Source organism: Pleurodeles waltl, chromosome 3_2 (genome assembly GCF_031143425.1).
Source record: "Pleurodeles waltl isolate 20211129_DDA chromosome 3_2, aPleWal1.hap1.20221129, whole genome shotgun sequence".
In the NCBI taxonomy this organism is placed as follows: domain Eukaryota; kingdom Metazoa; phylum Chordata; class Amphibia; order Caudata; family Salamandridae; genus Pleurodeles; species Pleurodeles waltl.
Window position 1 is genome coordinate 159256830 of NC_090441.1, and position 21612 is coordinate 159278441.

Consider the following 21612-nt stretch of genomic DNA (forward strand, 5'->3'; position numbering starts at 1 on the left):
CTGAACAACTCCTTGAACAACTGAACTCCAGTGTAGAAGTTATCTACATATAAATGGTGACCTTTGTTAAACAGTCGTCTACCAAGTTCCCACACAATTTTCTCACTAACTCCAAAAGTGGGTGGACAACCCAGGGGTCAATATTGGAATCCCTACCAGTGTAGACCTGGAAATTATAAACATATCCTGTACTACTTTCAGACAGCATATACAATTTAATTCTATACCGTGCCCTCTTGCTAGGAATGTACTGCCTAAAAACCAAACAACCCTTGAACCGGACCAAAGACTCATCTACAGATATTTCTTTCCCTGGAACATAGATCTCTGAAAAACGATCTACCAAATGATCAAGGACAGGTCTAATCTTAAAAAGACGGTCAGAATCAGGATGATCTTGTGGCAAGGCTAAAGCATTATCTACAAAATGCAACATCCGAAGAAGAAGCTCATACCGGTTACGACTCATGATGGCAGGAAATATAGCAGTTGCCATCAAGGGACTAGTAGACCAATATGAAGACAGCAATGGCTTCCTTATCAGCCCCATCAAAAAAGTTAAACCCAAGAACTTTTTCAACTCTTCCAGATTTGTGGGAATCCACCAGCTAGCTCTAGAGTGTGGCCTAAGCCTGGCAGCGTTGTCCCTCAAAAACTGCTCTGCATACAAATTAGTCTGCTCAACAATCTCTTCCAAAAATATATCGTCCATAAACAACTCAAAAAAGTTGATGGGCAAAAAGTTTTCCGTATTAACTCGACACCCTGGAAAACCAGTAAACGCAGGCAACTGTGGCTGCTCCATGTTTGGTGCAAGCCACGTGTCAGGTCTTCCAATAGGAAGCCTTTTAGCCGCTGGCTCCTGCACCATCGACACATCACTGTCCTCCTCTAAAACAGGCCCTTCATCAGCACTGAGAGTGGCTTCATCATCAGATGATTCATCTCTGACAGAAAATTCACTTCCAGAATCCTGCACTTCCTCCTCTGCCTCAGATGCAGAGTCAGTCTCATATTCATGGTCAGAAGATGATTCAAAAAGCACACTAACAACCTGCTGAGCGGTCATCCTATGGCTAGCCATGATCCTTCCTACAAAAATTAACTGGACAAATACACCACCAACAACCAGCACTGTGTAAGATAAGTAACAAAGTATAGCTTTATCACTAAGAGTTATAAACTCAAAAACTATACTGCTCACTTGCCTGAAAAAGCTTGACTCACCAGCAACTACTCTGCACAGCCACAGCAATCACCAATGATATCCCACTAAAAAGAGAGAAAAACAAAAAGCAAATTAGACATAAGACAACACAATAATCATTGTGCATAAATCTAAGGACAATTTCACACACAATCCTGCATTCAGTACACCACCTACAAACATGTCATTCATGCATGGCAACAATACTCACTTGGAGTAAATTTATTTACTTACCTAAAACATGCAACTACGCAAACCGCAGGACAACTACTGCCAAAACTGCAACAAGCCACAGCAAAGTCAGCAAAAGCTTTGAACTAGAACAAAAAGGAGAAAAACTGTTATTATCATAAAAGCAAATACTTCGCCAGTTGACAAACACTCCGCCACCAACCATTTTTTAATTTTCCCTTGTGTCTAGTGTTCTCTGCTTGGGGGAAGATGGGCCTAAAAAAAAATAGGCCAATCTACCCCCAAGGGGCCACACCCCCACACAAAGCACACACACACACATATAGTATCCCTGGTGCTATGGGGATTCTGCCCCCCTTGGGGGGCAGAACTACCCAATAATACATACGGGCCCCTGGGGGCGACCCTTGCCCAAGGGGCCGCCCCCCCCCCAAAAAAAAAAAAAAAAAAAACAACAATAAAATCCCTGGTGTCTAGTGGCTTTCTGCCCCATCGGCCTAAAAATAAGGCCAATCTGCCCCCAATGGGGGCAGAAATGGCGATAAATACATTGGGCCCCCAAGGGGAGCGACCCTTGCCCAAGGGGCCACCCCCCACACAAAGCACACATACACACATATAATATCCCTGGTGCTATTGGGATTCTGCCCCCCTTGGGGGCAGAAAGGCCTAAACAAATACTGCCCAATAATGCATATGGGCCCCTGGGGGCGACCCTTGCCCAAGGGGCCAGCCCCCAACACAAATAAATAAAAAAACAACAATAAAATCCCTGGTGTCTAGTGGCTTTCTGCCCCCCTTGGGGGCAGATTGGCCTAAAAATAAGGCCAATACTGCCCCCAAGGGGGGCAGAAACGACGATAAATACATTGCCCCCCCAGGGGGAACGACCCTTGCCCAAGGGGCCACCCCCCAACACAAAGCACACATACACACATAATATTTCTGGCGCTATTGGGATTCTGCCCCCCTTGGGGGCAGAAAGGCCTAAAAAAAAAAATAGGCCTATCTGCCCCCAAGGGGGGCAGAACTGCCCAAAAATACATGTGGGCCCCTGGGAGCGACCCTTGCCCAAGGGGCTGCCCCCCAACACAAAAAAAAAAAAGAAACAACAATGAAATCCCTGGTGTCTAGTGGCTTTCTGCCCCCCTTGGGGGCAGATCGGCCTAAAAATAGGGCCAATCTGCCCCCAAGGGGGGCAGAAACGACGAAAAATACATTTGCCCCCAAAGGGGAGCCTTGCCCAAGGGGTCGCTCCCCCACACTAATAAACACACATAGAAAAATCCCTGGTGTCTAGTGGGCATTCCTGCTGCCCGATCGCATCGCTATCGGGCAGCAGAAATGCTCGAAGAGACATTGAGGGAAAGGAAAACCCTTTCCTTTCCCTCGATGCCTCTTTCATTCCCCCCCCCCCCGCACGAAGGTGAAAAACTCACCTTCTCCTTTAGACGCGCTGGAAGCAAATGGCTTCCAGCGTGTCTTTCCCCTTTCATGAAATCAGCGCACGATCGCGCACTGACGTCATGGGGGGGAGGGGAGGTGGGGGTGAAAGGGGAAGGGATTCCCCTTTCAGCCCTGGCCTGGGGGGGGGGGGCGGCCCTCGGGGGAAGCGCTAGCGCTTCCCCCGACTGCCAGTCCCAGGACGTAATGGTTACGTCCATGGCGCCACATGGGTGCTGCCATGGAAGTAACCATTACGTCCATGGCGGGGAAGGGGTTAAAAAAATGTAAATTGTCGGGGCCCATAGAATCTTGTATTAGTGGCCCCGAGTTTAGAAAAAGGGTGTGAACAGTAAATACTAAAAGGAAAAGATTCTGACAATGTAGTTGTTGGCCTCTATCTGGTATATAGTTAGGTTCTGAGTAGCAATACTTCAAGGTGGATATATTCATTGTGGACAATGCTGTACAGGTCCTTCTGAAAGCAGGATAAGACTTCTTGATAGAAACATGTGTTCCTAGCAGGAACTCTAAACTATGTCCAGATGTCTACACCCAAAATTAAGACAGGATCAGTGAAGGCATAAAACACAATCATTGATTTGTAGTGCATTTCTTATGTTTCCTTCTAGGTGACAGTCTCTCTGTCTGTACTCCTGCCCCACACTTGCTATTCTCAGGTCAGATATGAGTGGCATCCATTAAGATTTAGAAAAGTAAATCTTTGATCCTATTACCCTCAAAATGGAACACTTTGAGAAAGATTGATACACATCTATCCAAAGCTGTTTACTTGTGGTATGTTATGTGTATCAGAACCACGTTTTCTTCCCCTTAAACTAAAATATATATTTAAAATAGATCCAAAAGTGTATGGCTCAACTTAGAGCCCCAGTTTAGACATAGAGTTCTGTATCGCTTTTGGGGAGGGAAAATTTGTGGTTGCATCTTGATTTTGACAAACTGTACCACATGTTTTTTTTATACTTTAGAAACTTCATGGAAATAAATTGTGAAGGCTGCATTTGGCTTGTTTTTGGTGTTTTAAAGGTGGTGTGTATTTAAATAGTTAATAGCCCCCCCAAAAAGGCACGTCAATACACAAAAAATATTCTTTGCCGTAAATCGCTCACCCGCTGATTACCCTTTGCTTTTTTGTTCTCAGTTTTGCCATATCCAGAGAAGGCCGTCTGCTCTTGGCTGATGACATGGGTCTGGGAAAGACGATTCAGGGCATCTGCATTGCAGCCTATTACAGACAAGAGTGGCCGCTGCTTGTGGTTACCCCTTCTTCTGTAAGGTTTACTTGGGCTGAGGTAATCCACTTTTTGTGTTTGATTCCCTGAAGAAATCTGCTGTTTGGAAATGTGGACCTTCATTTAATTTTCATTTACTTTTTCTCCTTTCTGTCTTGCTTTCATGCCTTCTTTTGTGCTTTCTTTTCTTTTTTCATTCTCTACTTAGTTCTTTCGTTCTTTCTTGCTATCATGTTTTCCTTCTTTCTTTCCATCTTTCTTGCCATTATATCTTCCTTCTTTCTTTCCATCTTTTTTCCTTCTTTCTTTCTATCTTTTTTTCCTTTGTTCTTTCTTTCCTGTTTTCTTTCCTGCTTTCTTTTTTCCTTCTTTCTTACCTTGTTTCCTGCTTTCTTTCCTGTTTTCATTCCTTCCTTCTTTTCTGCTTTCTTTCCTTCTTTTCTGCTTTCTTTCCTGCTTTCCTTCCTTCTTTCTTTCCTGCTTTCCTTCCTTCTTTCCTGCTTTCCTTGCCTTTTTGCTTTCCTTCTTTCTCAAAGGCAAGAGGCTGGCAGCTAGTGGCAGAACAGATGGCTCTGTTTTTTAGGTCTCTGTTAGCCTAGACCTTTAGATTTTATTAACAGTGTGTGTATCTCGTAGGTACTGAGGGGTTTTCAGCCACACGTCATCCATTCGTCTGTGGTTGTGTCATTTACATTTTTCTCCAACCCACTCCAGCACACCTCACCCCACCCCACCCCACTTCAGCCGTTGGCTGACTTCACTAAGACTTACAGCATGTATGTCTCTTTCACAATGAGCACATCCACACACAAAGTAGTCCTCTTCAGTGCCAGGTAGTCCTATGATAATGCCTCTATCATTTTTTTTGATTGACGAACACCATCAGCTTCTCGAACAGGAAAGTTTTGGAAAAACCATGTCAATAGGCCAGTGGACAATACTTGTTTATGAGAGAAATGGAAGAGAGTTGTTATTGCTTTCCTGTGTCCATCTTTGGTTCTGTTAAGTTAATGTATGTATTTTGCATTTCAATCAAAAGTATAATACAAATGAAGTACAGAAAAAAAAAAAAAAATTACTCATTATGTAACGTCGCCATCCTCTTAACAGTATAATTATCTCCCTATTTAGGGAGTCAGTAATGTGCAACTACAGAAGCAGATGCCAGTTTCATGAGGCATTAAAGTTAGGAGAAGCCTAACTGAGAAACCTGTGCCTTTTACAACTTTGGACTTGTGTGTCATTAATAGGAGGGATTTTTACATTTGGGAACTGCCTTTTAGGAAGCACAACTGACCAATGATAGAATATATTGCAGATGAAAATATTTGATTGTTAGTGCCTTGTAGGATAAGGCGCAGATCCACTAAATATTAGTCACTGAACTTACTGCAGAGTGAATCTGTTAATGTTGAGTCTATCGCAGAGAACGCATAGCCCTACTAAAGTTTGGTTGTAGAGACAGAACATGTTAATGCTTAACTTGCCACCTGAGAGTACACAACCCAGCCAATGATTGGTTACAGAAAGTTGTTAACCTGCCATATTAAGAAAGCACCTCCCGACCAAAAATTGGTTGTGGAATGTACGGCAGAGGGAATGAGCTAATGGTTTGGACTATTGCAAGCATCTGTGTCATGGGTTTCCAGTCTTTTCTGCAGTAAAAGCTATTTATGTTCGATGTCAGTCATACTGAGTTACTAATTTTATTAGTGTCTTAATAGTGACCACATTAGACAAGATTATATTCGTGGCCACACCATGCAAGATTAGCGGGCAGCAATGATGCCAATTTGGAATGCTTTTATGTTGGTAATACTTAACAGCAATAGCTGCAATGCCCTTGGCATCAAGGAAATAATACTAAGTCTCCTCAAACGTTGCATGATTTATTTCTGAAATAATAGCTTTAAATATATTTTAGAAAGTCAATCATTTTTCTCCAAGGATCAGCTCATGATTTCTGAAAATGCACACATTTTTGTCTCAAATACACAAATTTCAATTTTAGTATAAATAGTAATTCAACCAAAAATGTTAACTTAATATGCCAGGCTGCACAGAGGAGAGCTACTTACAAGTAACTGGAGAGCTACAAGTAGCTCACCAGCTGCTCGTTGGAGAAGCCTGAATTATGGTAATAATTCCATAAATTCCCCTTTTGAGATCCTGTAAAGTGTGCTAAATGTTGTTGTTCCAGTTAAAATGCTGCAGTCATTTTTCTTTAGTGGTTTTGGAGTCTCATATTCATTCTAAACAGTCTTTCCAGCTATAGATTTTACTTTAACAGTTATTTGTTACTAATCACATGAAGTCAACTCCAAATGGATGGAGATTGTGTAGTAAATGGGTTTTCAATACCTTAACTAGTGTGTTTGTCTGGCCATTGGTTGTGGAAATCTGTTTTCTCCTGTTCCATTGTTTTAAAACATAATGTGCAGTAGTATCCAGAACTTCAGAGAAACACTGGTTTAGTTAAAAAAAAAAATGCACTGAACTAATATGTGCATTGGGCTGGTGGTGTGATAGGGGAGCAAAGTGTACTTTTAAGGAATGTGTTTCCCTCCTTTACTAAGTCCTGTGACAGTGGCCAGAATACATTTCCCTAGCATGCAATTATAAATCAGACAAGGGGCAGCCTGATATTCCTAGAAACCTGAGAAATATAATTGTAATAGATGCACAGCTGTTCCTTTATTCATAAGCAAATTTCTGTTTTATGTGATCAAGAAATAAATTGACCAAAAACTTAAATGTCAAGGAAAAACAATATATGTGAGTATGATTAATAATCACAAAAATAGATGATAAAAATCAAATGATAATTATATAGCACCATTTAACTTCACAAGAAGTGTTGGGAATCAGTGAGGATTTCTAACAGACAACAGATGTAAGAATCAGATTCTAGAAAACGTGTGTGTTATACTGGTAGCACAGTATTTTTCCAGACTATTGACAATGGCTACTTTCTCTTTTTAAGGCACTAAGGCAAAATTACTTTTGACCTTGATGGAAACAATGTTTAAGTTGACCGTTGTGGTCGGAACCTGGACTTTAATAGAGTCTTAAACCGTATTTTTCTCAGATGTTAGCCAAGAGTGCAGGTATTTGAATCTATAATGCACATTTGCAAAGTTGATGGTCAAAACATTTGATTCCTTTATTCATGAGGTCTGTCATCCTTACTGATTCATGAATCAACACACAAGCACTGCACAGTCACAATTGTATTTTGTTAGCACCTACCGATAAGTTATTGTGGAGTTTAACTATCTGTATAGCAATATCATTTCATTTGTTATTAACTGTTTTATAGTCATTTATCATGTATGCATATATTGTATTTCCTTGACGTTTCTGTCCTTCATTCATTGATCCATAGACTTGTAAGCTTAGTTAAGAATTAATTTAAAGAAACCCTTGTGCAAACCATATATGTGCCAACAAATGTTACACTGAATGCTGGTATATGTATCAAAAGGATTATTTTGAATGATTAACTGAATCTTAAAATGCTTTTAGCGAAATTTACAGTTTTACTAAAAGTTCCACTAGCTAACAAAGCCTGGTTTGTGGTAAAATATAACCGAAGAAAAATGAAACTCTTAACATGTTCCAATTTAGGAATTACATCTTAGAATTGTAATGTTTCTTGTAGAATCGTAGGAACTCTCTTCCTCACGAATAAGTCTTCTTCCCAAGGACTTTCCAAAACCTGACACTTTTATGATCTTAATCTCAATGTTGTTAGTCAAGGGTACAATAAGGTTAGAGGATTAATTCATGTCGGGAATTCCACCCTGGAGCTCTAGATACACAGATGGAAACAAAATTCCCAACATTGCAATCTCAACCTGTTTGTGTTTTGATGACCAGCTACCCTGCATCAATGTCTACCCGAGCATTTTGTTTAAGGTCAATTTATGGTGTAATCTGCGTGTTGTAATCCAGCCAGTTTGAGAATACTTGCCATCTCAGTTTTTTGTATCATTCTGTTATATTACCACATTTCTTCATGTTTTTAATGTCTCCTTCAGGCTTTTCAAAGATGGCTACCATCAGTGAACGCTGACAGTATCAATGTCATAGTGACTGGGAAGGATGGGCAGTCGGGCAGCTTGATAAACATTGTCAGCTATGACCTCCTTGGCAAGATGGACAAGCAACTTGTGGCTGCCATTAAAGTCATCATTATAGTGAGTATCTAAGTGGGATATAGATGGTTGAGTTGTGTGAACATTATTAACACTTTATTCTTGCGGAACAGATTGTAATTGCTGGCAGCTGAAACAGTTCCACTTGCCACTGAAGTAACTCGAACTATACTTACATCCCTTGTAGTACTTACTTCATATCCTTCATTGACTATAAATTAGACTGAAGTGGCTACTAGGCTTTCATTGAGAGTAAACATATAACCCCCTCAGGAGCTGTGGTTATTTTATCATAGTCTCCTTTTCTGACTTAATGCATACTAGGGGTCAGACCTTAGTTTGTAAAGTGCTTGTGTATCATATGATTTGTGAGGGTGTCTGACAGCTTATATGCTAATACCAAAGATTGGACCTTACTGTTTGAAGGCTGCAACCCTATTATAAAATTACCCATCTTCATAGGGGTTGCAGTTTGTTTTTGTGTTATTGTGCAATACATAGTGAATAAGTCCTCTCCCCACCTGATGAAGATTACTGGAGACAAAAGTGATAAAGTGAAACCTGGGTGAGGCCACCAGACACATAACCAGAGTAAAATAATGCCAATTATGTTTTAATTTTGGTGTCAATAATTCATATCTACAGAATTTTAGAACAGATAAATCAACTAAAAGTGGCATCTTAAACTGCATCAAAGACAACTATAAATGTGCTCTCCTGATAATAACACTAATGCTAAATCCTAGTCCGGTAGCAGCAGTGTTTCATGCAACTGGTTGAGAAGCCGGTCTGTGGCACTCCTGGGTTCCATTAAGCATGCCCAGGGCCTCTTTCTTCCTAGTCTAGTTCCTTATTTTGTGCACTTAGTAAGAACCAATTCTGTATATCAAATGAGGAAAGTATAGGTCAGCTGTATTCAGACATTCATTCATCATAAAACATCCAAAGGCAGACATCCAAGTGCTAAGTGATTTTTTTTCTCCCCTGTCTGAATCTAGCTCTCCAAAAATGGAGAGAAGCTTTGTTTCTCTTACTGCTAGTCAATGGAGAAGGTCCCTTGACAATATTCTGAACATCTAATAGAGACATCTAGTTGCAGATTCCTTACCTTAGAATTTCCCCCAGGCGTCAGTCTGGATCTGTAGATTTTTCTCAAGCGCGCAGTTAGGTGGCGTTGATCAGCTCCATGTCAGTCATCGTCCGCGCTGAATATAACATTGTGAGTTCTATATAAGTGCAGCCACGGCACGCTGACGTCAGTTCTTTTCTTTCTGCACCCGCCAGCGCTGATCCGAAGAGAGCTATCCCTCGATCATTGTTTTAACTGGCCTTGTTTTGACTTTTGTTGAAGTTTTTGCGAGTTGCTAAACTCCTTGTGTGTTGAGGATATCATCTAGAAAGACCCGGTTCAAGCCCTGCAGATCCTGCCATCGGACGATGTCCATGACTGATCCCCACCTCATGTGCTTTTGGTGTTTGGAGCGCAACCACAACCCGAAGTTGTGCTTTGAGTGTTGAGCCATGCATCCGAAGGCTTTGAGGGAGCGATCTCTGAAGCTGATGGCGGCCCAACGCTATATTCCGCACAAGTCATGGTCCTAGTGGAGAGGAAGGTCCTGGGAGCGGTGGCGGAGTCCTCCATCGTCGTCCCACTCCAAGTCCTCGGGATGATTAGGTAAGTCAATGCACAAGAAGAATCGAGGAAAGCAAAACTTTCTTCAACTTCACCTCGTCCGTCGGCCAATGAGATGAACTAGCGGGAGCGTTGTTGTTCTAGGCCTCTCTCTGCAGAGCCTGCGTGTGGGCAAACTCTGCACCTCCCTGAGATTTTGGAAGTCGGAGCAAACCTTGCCCAGTTCAAAGAGTTTTATGAGTCCTTGCTCCTCATTTTTGGGCAGTCCAACACCGTTGGAGCGTCTTTAGGCCCAGCTGAGTCGGAAGGGCCCTGTTCAAGTTCCAAGCCGGAAGCTTCGGCTCCGAGGGGCACCCATAGATTTATGTCTAAATCTGGGACGGTGTCAGTCATACCATCTAGACCTTCCCCTACTCTGGTCCCGACAAACCCTTGTGCCCCCGGGCGGCACCATCCCTCTCCTCATTGCTAATTCCAACACGAAGCTGGATGGGCGTCGACAGGAGCTGTACCTCCTGTGTCAGATCCTAAGCCTGCTTCTTATGGGCCTATGGTACAGTGAGGAATGGGAGAGGTCGCTGGACCCTTTGGAATACCAGCGCCAAGACCCTATGGGTTGGCATGCGGACTTGGGAGAAGGCAGTGGACTGGACACCTCCCCAGATAATGGCATGCTTTCTCCTCCCACCATTGCTATGGAGGTTGGTTCTTTGTAGTCTGTGGTGGTGCGAAGAGCAGCGGAGGTCCTGGACCTTGGGCTGCCTTTGGTGTCAGTCAGGACTAACCTCCTGACAGAGGTGCTTCAGCCTGGAGCGTCATCCTCCCAACCCCTGCTCCTTTTCAGTGAAGCCCTTACAGATGTCCTACTGGGTACTTTGTCCAAGCCCAGCACAGAGCCTCCTGTGAACAGGACAATTGCCCGCCCCCATTGTTCTGCCCTGGGCGACCCAAGTTTCCTTACACAACATCCCACCCCTGAGTGCTTGGTTATCCAAGCCTCCACTTCCTAGGGCGCGTTCCGTTCCGACCCCCGGATAGGGAATCCAAAAGGCTGGACACACTTGGGAAGAATATGTGTTCTTCCACCAGCCTGACAAATTGGTCCGTCAACACCATATGCCTATTTGGCCGTTGTTCCCACACCCTGTGAGATACGGTTGCGCAAGTGCTGCTATAGGTCTCAGAGGAGGCCCGGGCTGTTCTCTCCCAAGCAGTAGCTGATAGGAGAGACGCCTCAAAGTTCATAATTCACTGTAGAGTGGGCATGACCGACTCACTGGGCAGAGCAGTTGCATCAACAGTGGCCCTTAGGTTCAGGACGTCTAACTTTTCGGGGAATGTCCAAGCCAATGTTATGGACATGGCACCCCTCTCTTTGGAGAAAAATCAGACTCTGCACTCTTCATGGATTCTCATGCTACGGCTGTAGGAAGCTGGCCTGGTGTGTGGTGAGCACCTATGGTGTTATCACCTTGTACCAGGTCCAGGTAATGTCGGTAGTATCTACAAAGCCAGGGCTCTCTAGAGGTAGCTGTGGATGAGCAGCCAATACTTATCTAGGAGACATGCAAAGCTTATGCAGTACCACTGTAGTCACACAACACTCACACACATGAAAGAACCACACAGTATTACAAAAATGAAGGCCCTTTATTATAGTAACACAAATACTAGAATACTGAATAAGCAATACCCCAACTGGAGGTAAGTAAACACACTAGCAATCAGTAAATAGCATAGAAAGCAATAGACAATGATAAAAGCAATAGCAAATACTGAGGGCCCTAGGGGAGGGCCAAACCATATAATAAAAAAGTGGAATGTGAAAAGCAGTCCCCCACCCAAGAATGTGGAATCAGGAGAAGAGAGCTGGAGGAACTAGGAACCCCAAAAGGTAAGTATCAGGGTGCCCCCCCCAGCGACGAGGAGAGGTAAGTACCTGTTTTTCCCCAAACCCCAACAGGAGGACTTTGGAAAAGGATTGTGGAAGACCAAACCAAGGCTGGAGGAACCTAAAAGGTTGGTCCTGACAGAAGAGGACCTGCAAAGCAAGAGGACCAAGTCCAGTTTGAGTTGGAGCGTTCGGTTGTGGCAGGAGCCACTACCCACCCTTCTGTGAGTGCAGGACTAGGTCAGTGGTGGACAAAGAAGGTCAGCAGTGCAGCACAGGAGCCGAAGAGGAGTCCCAGAAGTGTTGCAAGTAGTGTCCCACGTCGGCTTTTGAGACACAGTTGGTCAGTGGTGCTGGAAAACTAGCAAGAAGCCTTGGCAAATACAAGAGTCAGAGAGGAGGGTTATCAAGGCTGAAGAGGACCAACAAGGTCCAGGGAAATCCGGGGTGACCCCCTGCAACTGAAGTGACCAGGGGTGCCCTCACAAGAAGAGGAGGCAGCCCCCACAGGCAACCCACTAGCAGCAGGCACAGGAGTCACAGTGAGGCCCAGTCAGCACACCTGAAGAGGAGTCTCACGTTGCTGGAGCAGCAGGCAGGAGACTGCTTTGCAGGAAGGAGTGCTGAGAGCCGGGGCTACACGGAGCCTGAAGATCCCTTGGTGGAGGAACAAACAATCCTGCAAGAGTCACGGTGCACAGGGGTACTGTCCTGCAAGGAGAGGCAAGGGCTTACCGTCTCCCAAGTTGGAAAGCTGGTAGAGAAGACCAAGGGGACCACTCCAGACTACCACCTGTGGTGCACGATCAACGTAGCTCCGGAGGAGAGAAGATCTACCCAGCCGGTCATCATTGCAGTTGGTGCCTGAGGATGCATGGGAGTGACTCCTTCACTCCAAGGGAGATTCCTTCTTACTCCTTGAGCAGGCTACACAGCCAGGGAAATGTTGCAGTTGCTGGAAGGAGCCGAAGAAACAATGTTGCAGAGCGGAGTTGTTGCTGAAGTTGCAGATTGTCAGTTCCTGGAGGGTCAAATTGCAGTCCCAGTGGCCAGAAGATGAAGTAAACGATGCAGAGGAGTCCCGCTGGAATCTTGCACGTGGAATCTGAGGACCAAGACGAGACGCTGAATAGCCAAGGAAGTGGTATTGGTCACCTAGCAGGGTGACCACCTATGAGGAGGGGGCCGTGACGTCACCTACCTGACCTGGCTGCTCAGATGATCCCAGGTGCCACTCCTCCCCTTGGATTCAAGATGGCAGAATCACAGTGGCCACCTGGAGGCACTCTGGGCACAACCCCTGGGGTGGTGATGAACAGGGGAGTAGTTACTCCCCTTTCCTTTGTCCAGTTTCACTCCAGAGCAGGGACTGGGGGACCCTGCACTGGTGCAAAATCAGTTTATGAAAATAGCGCACCAAATATGCCCTTCAAAGCATACCGGTGGCTTGGGGAGGCTACCCCTCCCAAGCCATGTAACACATTATTTCCAAGGGAGAGGGTGTTACCTCCCTCTCCCACATGTAATCTGTTGTTCTGCCTTCCTCTGCCTGAACTGATCAAGCACCAGGAGGGCAGAAACCTGTCTGAGGGGTGGCAGCAGCTCAGGCTGCCCGGAAAACCCCAAAAGACTGGTAGGAGCAATGCTGGACATCCTCTAAGGAGCACCCAGAGTGCATGGAATCATACAACCTGGCAACAGTAGCGCACACGCTAGGCTTCCGTACTGGAAGACGCCGCTTTTCTTAATACTTATATGCCGTTTCAGTAATTTGGGATTTGTAGCATAGATTGGATATCAGTTACGTTTGAAGTAGATATTGGATTGGATATAAGTTGATGACTATTTGCCTCTAAAATTGTGGTTGATTTACAAGCCCTGAAGAAGTCGTAAGGGATGTAAACATTTCCCAAGACGAAACACGTGTTGGCTGGATGTACAATCTACCTTTGATGTTCTGAATTTTTTCAATAAATTCTTGGATTCATCAGTGGACTCTAAAACTTGCTCTATGAGACATGGACTTCTATGATATTGTCTATCTATCATATTAATTTATACATGGTTCTACAAGAGGGGACCCTCACTGTGTATTGTTTTTGTTTTGAGGTTGTGTATACCTCTAAGGGTAGGGTGTTTCCCTTGTGTGGTTCCCCTGTCATAATACATAGGGTACAGTGACATCCTTAGCGCCATATCTCCTCACTGTGCACCCCATTAACTTTTTCAACCTGGCAACAGTATTAGGATATGATTCCGACATGTTTGATACCAAACATGCCCAGGTTCGGAGTTACCAATATGTAGCTGGACACAGGTAAAATGGCTTCCCCGCACTTACGAAGTCCAGTGTAGTGGAGTTCTTAGGGGCATCTCTGCTCATGCAGGGATGCCCTCACACACAGGTACCTGCACCCTGCCCTCTGGGATAGGAGGGCCTACCATAGGAGTGACTTACAGTGACCTGTAGTGAAAAAGTGCATGCACCTTTTCACGCAGGCTGCAGTGGCAGGCCAGCAGACACATTTTTCAGGGTGGTGGCACAATACATGCTGCAGCCCATGAGGAACTCCTGCTGCCCCAATGCTCTGTGTACCTAAGTACCATATACTAGGGACTTACATGGAGGCACCAGTATGCCAATTGTGGGTGTCCAAAGTCCCAAGCAACCAAATTTAGAGGGAGAGAGCACAATCACTAGGGTCCTGGTTAGCAGGATCCGAGTGAAAACAGTCAGTACACACTGACAGCAGGCAAAAAGTGGGGTGTAACCATGCCAAAAAGAGGGTACTTTCCTACACTGGCCAGATCAGGGAGCCAGCGGTCCAGCCAGTACAACCCCCTCCCTCCAAGGCTGCCTCCATACCTTCCTAGTCTGACTCCCCCCTCACCAGAGACCGGTCGGAGGCAGGATCCGCCATCACCTGCCCCACTGGCAGCCCATCATGTCAGACAGGTGAGTTTTGCAGATAGTCTAATGGGGCTACTCCCTCTCCTGCGAGACTATCCCTCCATCCATGCCACCATCCTACAATCGGATGACGGAGGATCACTTTGCAATTCTCCAAGAAGAAGTTACGGCTCTCTTGGCGAAGGGACCCATGCCAGAAATAGGTTGCTATTCCCGAAGGTACCTAAAAAGGACAAGGGCCTCAGCCCTATCCAGTCCTTTGAGCCCTTAATCTCTTCCTCAAGAAGGAGAGGTTGAAAATGCTCACTCTGGCTCAGGTTTTATCAGCCCGGGACCCAGGAAACTGGATGGTAGTGTTGGACTTGCAGGACACATTTCCATATCCACATCCTGCCTGCCCACAGACACTACTTTCTGTTCACAATACTCCCCTTTTGCCTTGCCAGCGCCCCTCAGGTGTTCATCAAGGTGATGGTAATGGTCGCAGCTTATCTGCACAGGTCAGGGGGGTTGCCTCCCCCTACCTCGACGACTGGCATTTGAAGGTGGGCTCGCCCGCGCTTTCTTCTTCCACCTCCAGACTACGGCGGACCTGCTGCTTTCGCTGGGGTTCAATATAAATGTGACAAAGACACACCTGACTCCCTCGCAGATGCTCCCTTTCATTGGAGGTGTTCTGAACACAGTGCAGTTTCGGGATTATCCTCCCGGGCGGCGAGTCCAGGATATTCAGGCTATGATACTGATGTTTCAACTTCTACCCTGGATTTCGGTGAGAATGACTCTGAGGATGCTGGGCCTCATGGCCTCTCGCATCCTGTTGGTGAATCATGCCAGATAGTATATGCGGGCTCTGCATTGGGACCTGAAGCTCCAGTGGGCGCAGTCCGTAACGTAATCTTGGCAGCTAGGAATCCCTTCACCAAAATGGTATACGCCTGTCGTTGGAATAAATTTGTGGCATGATGCATGGACAAGTCTGTTAACCCCCTTTCTGTGACCCAGCAGGGCTCTCTTATGGGCACTCTCAAAGGTTATTTATCTGCTATTTCTGCGTTTTTGAGGTTGCCTGATCAACCTTCTTTGTTTACGTCTCCTGTTGTTACTAGGTTCCTCAAAGGTCTTACTCACATGTTTCGCCCATCCCCATTCATTATTCCCCAGTGGGATTTCAATTTGGTTCTGACATTCCTGAAGTGTGCTTCTTTCGAGCCTCTCCACAATTGTGCTCTCAGGCTTCTCACTTTCAAAACAGCCTTCCTTGTGGCCACTTCATCTGCTCACAGATGAGTGAGCTGCAGGTATTGTCACCTAAGCCTCTCTACCTTTCCATCTATCCTGACAAAGTGGTGCTTAGCACACGGACCTCCTTTCTTCTGAAAGTGGTTACGCCCTTCCATGGAGGCCAATCCATTACCTTGCCTACTTTTTAGGCACCCCCACATCCTTGTAAGGAAGAGGAGAGACTCCACTGTGTAGGCCCAGAAAAGCATTGGCATTCTACCTTGATCGTACCAAAGAGTTCCGGGTGTATGTTAAACTCTTTGTTGGTTATGTGGGTGCGAAGAAAGGTTGGGTACTGCAGAAGCTGACCATCTCCCGATGGGTCATACTCTGCATTCTGCTAGAGCTACCACTATGACCACTGCATTAACACGCGGGGTTCCAGTTCTTGATATCTGTCAGGCGGCAATGTGGGCATTTATGCACACATTTACCAAACACTACTGATTGGACAACCAGGTTTGTAGAGACAGGTACCCGTTTAGTCCTGCAGGACATCCTAATGTGATCTTAGTTTGCAGACCTGCCTCCAGGGATGGTATTGCTTGGGTATCTATTCTAAGGTAAGGGATCTGCAACTAGAATATGTCTTTACTGGACATACCGATGGTAAGTAACTTGTTCTTCATTGTCACTTGGTTGTTAAGGATGATGCTGAGGTTGCACGCATGATCTGTTGGTGTGGGCGTAGGTCTGAGTTCTGCTGGTCACCAGCTTTGGTCCCATACGGAGATGTTCTATCCAAAGATCAGTATACTTTTGTTTTGTCTGAGTTAAGCATGAGGCAGCTCTCTCATCCATTTGATTCCTTCTGTCATGGCGCTACTAAAGTTGGTTTTGACGTTGGTTGGGTCCTTAGCGAGTGAGAGAGGATGAGTTGAGTGTCATCTGTGATTATGTTGAGGCCATGGGATCTGGCAGCGTCTGCCAGGGGGGGTCATGTAAACTTTGAACAGGGTGGGGCTGGCGGAGGATCCTTGGGGTACGCCACAGGTAATTTACTTGGGTGCGGAGTCGAAGAAGGGAGTCTGATGCTCTGTGTGCGTCCTGAGAGAAAAGAGGTGATCCATTTGAGGGCGTTTTGCTGTATGCCAGTGGTGTGGAGTCTGTCGATGAGGGTGTGGTGGGAGACTGTGTCAAGCGCAGCAGAGAGGTCGCGGTGGATCAAGGCCATGGTTTCTCTGTGGTCGAGGAGAGCTCTGATGTCGTCTGTAGTGGCAATCAGTGGAGTCTTGGTGCTTTAGTTGGCACAGAATCCAGATTGTAATGCGTCGAGAAGTTGGTTTAGTTCCAGGTATTCGGTGAGCTGTTGGTTGATGGCTTTCTCAAGTACTTTGGCCGAGAAAGGGAGCAGGGACATCGGTTGGTAGTTTTTAAGGTAGCTGGGGCGGCTGAGAGCTTTTTCAGCAGGGGCCTGACCTGCGATTGTTTTCATTCATCTGGGAAGGCCACTGTGGAAATGGAGATGCTGAGGATGTTGGTGAGTTCTGTGCTGATAGGGTTGGCACCAAGGTTGAAGAGGTAGTGGGGCCAGGGGTCGGTAGGTGCCCTGGAGTGGATGAACGACATGATGGTCAAGGTGGTCTGTCCAGTGAGTGGGGACCAGATGGTGATGGTTCAGCCAGTGTTTTCTGGTTGGTCTCGGTTGTTGAGACTGGGGGTGGGGAGTTGGGGGTCAAAGTTGTTGTAGATAAGCAGTCTGAGAGGGATTCACAGAGTTCTTGGGAGGGGTGGATGGAGTTCTCGGTGGCAGAAGGAGGAGAATATTTTGACAATCTTGAATAGTTCCTTCGTGTGGTTGGCCGCGGTGTTGATGCTCTCAGTGATGACTTCTCTCTTGGCTCCTTTGATGCACCGGTGATAATCGCTGAGGGCTGCTTTGTAGACTGCTCTGTCGGAGGGGTCCTTAGAGGCTCGCCATCTCTTCTCGAGTTGGTAGCAGCTGGGTTTGGTGGTTCTGTGCTCTGGGGTGTACGAGCTGGCTAGTTTTTAGGTTTTGCTGGTTTCAGCGAGGCAAATTGGTTTGAGCAGTTGTTGATCCATGTGGCAAGGTTCTGGATGGCCTGGTTGAGATCTGCGGTTTCGGGTTGTGAAGTGCTGAAGGATTGGGTCTAATGCGTCTTGGTAATTTTCCCCATGCTGCGGTGGGTGGCCCTATGGATCTTGGTTGATGTATATTGGTCTCTGCCTGGGAAGGTAAAGTGGACAATGGCGAGGTTGGTCCAGGTGAGCTCGGTGGTATGGGTAAATTTGAGTCTGTTGCTGGAGGTGAAAATGGCGTTGTGTGTGTGTCCAGCTTTATAGGTGGGTCTGGTGAGTGGTTGGGTGAGGCCAATGTTGTTGAGGTTCTCTAGGAGGTAAACAGTTTTGGTGTTGTTGGGGTCATCGATGTAGAAGTCGAGATCGCCAAGCAGGACATAGTGCTATGGCTAGGGGGCAATGAGGTTGGAGATGGCGTCGCGGAAGGCTGGTCGGGGTCCAGTTGATCTATAGGCAAGGGTACCTCTTATTGTGATCTTAGCATCTATAGGAAATTGAGGTGTTCCATGAGGGGTGTGGGGTCGTCGTTAGTGACGGTGCATCGGAAGGTGTCCCACAAGACTTTCAAAACCAAGCTGAACCCAAGATGAAAATGCACATAATGATCAACATCTCCCCGGATACCAGTTGACCTCATATCAAGGTTCACTTCTGTTCCTTAGGTGACTAGGCATGCCCTGCCGCCCAATGATCTGTAATGAACATGTTTTCTCTCTCCTTGCACCTGTCCCCTCCCTTATCCATGAAGCATGTTTGAGCAACCGTGTTGAAGATTTCTCACATCAGTTGGTGCGCTGTCTCACCTCCTACCGCCCTTGATCTCACCAGTTTTGCACCTTGAAACTAGACTTCTCTGTTATGTGTTACATCTAATAAATACTCCTCTACCCTCTTATGAAATGGCACTAGAGTTTAATCTTCCTCCTTCATCTTATCCCACATACCACTCCCCTTGCCCCCTTTTATCAGTATCCCAACTCTGAATGCAACCCTTTATAGCACAGAATGAAATGATGCCCGTCCTCCTCATATTTTGTTGGCTAGGTTGAAGATATAAGAGAGCTCATAAAAGCTGGAACAGGTAATAGTATCCAAATCCAAATCATTTGTTAACAAGAAAGTGAAAAGTGTTCTTATATGATTATGTGTGACATACAAATACACTTCATCTGGTGGCGTCACCGTCTGCACATGGTTTCTTATCTCCACCACGTCCTTCTTTCATTCTAGGATGAATCCCATTTCCTGAAGAATGTGAAGACAGCACGATGTAAAGCTGCCTTGCCCCTACTCAAGGTGAGTACCCCCTGACTTCAGCATGCAGCTTCATTCTATGAAGTAACCAGTTGCTAGAATGTTGCATGTCTTTAGTAGATTTTTAAAAACCTATTGTATTAGCTTTTGCATAGATTTCAATGTAATTTACCTACAGAAGTACATGCGTAGAAGTCAGATATGGCAGAAATGCATCCAACGACTTAGAAAAAGTTGGCAGATAAATTGTATAAAAACATGACAATGATACAGTTTTATATTAGAATAATAAACTTACAACAGAATGGCCATCGAAGCAAGGCCTAGGTGCATATAATAAAGCAATCATAAGAAATATGGTGAAAGGGAAAAGGCCAAATGAACGTATTAGTCATGTATTCACCTCACAGAAGTTAGAATGGGCTGCAGTTGGTGATGATGGGACTGTGAGGGGGGAACAGAACAGTAAGGCACCCAACAGGAACTGTGTGGTTAGGGAACACACTCATATATTCACATGGGGGTGGGGGGATGGTGGGGGTTGGGCATTAAGGTCGGGCGCCTGTATTACTAACACATGAGCGGGGGATAAAATATCAATCCATGGGTAAGAAACGGTAGAAACCCTTGAGCTCTCGCTGGCAGAGGCTTCTGCAAGGGCACATAGGCTGTGGGGTACAGAGCAGAGTGGTGTGATGAATATAGTGCAGTTATGTTCCGGGCAACAAAACGTCCGCAGACATAGGATAACTTTTCTGGTTGTTTTACTGGGGACAAAGCATTGTCTCTGGGTTCTTCTATCAGCGTCGTCAAATAATCACCCCAGTCACTAGCAATCCGGCGTTTCTTCCCTGTGCAGGCTTTACTTTCCGCCTGGGCCCAGCGCAGCACAGTTGAATGAAAGGATTTGAATAAGGGAGGTGAAGTCTCTTTCCATGATGTAGTTGGGGAGACCTAAATCCAAAAAAACAGATAGTAGCTCTGCAGTGCTGGGGCCATTTGAATATGCCAGGATGCATGCCTCCCAGGAGGCCAGCAGAGGCGTGCTTGTACAGATGCCAATGCTTGGAGGGTTTTTTCCCCAAAAAACACAGACGTTGGCAGCCCCACAGCACGTGGTGTAGATCAGCGGATAAAAATGAGCAAGATGGGAAGGAGGCTGAGGCTCTTGGGAAGATGTTATTAATCTTGGCAGGGAGAGAAGCTCAATGAAGAATAGTGAATCGGCTTAAACCTGGGGGGATGGGGATATGCAAGCACTCTATCCCACTTATTGTGGTGGACTGATCTCCCAGTTTCAGTTTCCCAAGTACCTCTCAAGTGTTGAAGGGGGTGAGTAGTTGAGCACACTGAGCATAGTATACCCAACTAATACACCGCCCGCCAGTCCCCATTGCGTATAGTGTCTGTGGAGGTAGATGAACATTGGGGTCTGAGTCCATAATTGCCAGTTTAGACCTGAGTATATGTACGACCAGCAGATAGGTTAGACATTGTCTTTAGTACATTGCATTGTGATAGCAGAGTGAAGGATGAGTGGGAATCAATCACCCATGGTTCCCAACCCGATACCCCCTTCCCTCCCAATTGTACCAGGTTCCTGTTACCAAAAAAGGAAGGATGCTGTGGGACAGGATACTTGGGGCATATGGGGCCAATTGTTTTGTAAGTATGCAGAACCAGGCGAGGCATACGTACATCACCGTCACCAGTCAAGACACGATACAAGAGAGTTTGGACCCTGAGAGCTCTAAATGGCACAGCTCAGTTAAACGCACTGGTATGTCACTTGCTCTAGGTTTCCCAAGGCCAACCCCCTGACAGCCAGCAGCACAACCACTGTAACTGGATTGCTAAGACATTGGCCTCGAAATAAGGGCACCCAGCCCTCCCTGATCGACCAGAAGCCGCAACAAAGCAAGTGCCACTGGGTAGTGACCCCCGGCTCACTCCAGATTCCCCAGTAAGTGTCCAGATCGTGAAACAATCTCTGGGGTAGACAACCCTGGACAGTGATGAAGTGTTAGCGGAGTGGGGGCACCAGGACTATTGTGATACCGCAGTGCATCTCGCAAGAGAGAGAGGAAGTGTCCTCCAGAGGACTCTGTGACTTCTAAGGGAGCCCAGCATCTTAGCGTGATGCGCTCCTGTGGATCATCCTTGGCATGGTACCCGTTGATGCTCAGGTGACAGAACATGGCGCCCTCCCACTTACTTGTGTCTATGGCTAAGGCTATACCTGAGAGAGGGATACCCAGGCTAAGCAGCAATAGACATGATTTACCCCTGTTGACTTTGTTTTAGAGTTATGTTCATTGTTGGAATATGTCTGAATACAATAATC

The 21612-nt window shown here is 45.9% G+C and overlaps 1 protein-coding gene across 4 annotated transcripts in view; it reads left to right on the plus strand.

Annotated features, from left to right (window-relative positions):
- Positions 1–21612, plus strand: part of SMARCAL1 (SNF2 related chromatin remodeling annealing helicase 1) — a 303996-nt gene that overhangs the window by 184708 nt on the left and 97676 nt on the right. For all 4 annotated transcript variants that reach the window (XM_069227057.1, XM_069227058.1, XM_069227055.1 and 1 more), the window contains exons 7-9: positions 4008–4158; positions 8139–8297; positions 19245–19310. In XM_069227057.1, coding sequence (XP_069083158.1) covers positions 4008–4158; positions 8139–8297; positions 19245–19310 — 376 coding nt within the window. The remainder of the gene's footprint in view (positions 1–4007; positions 4159–8138; positions 8298–19244; positions 19311–21612) is intronic.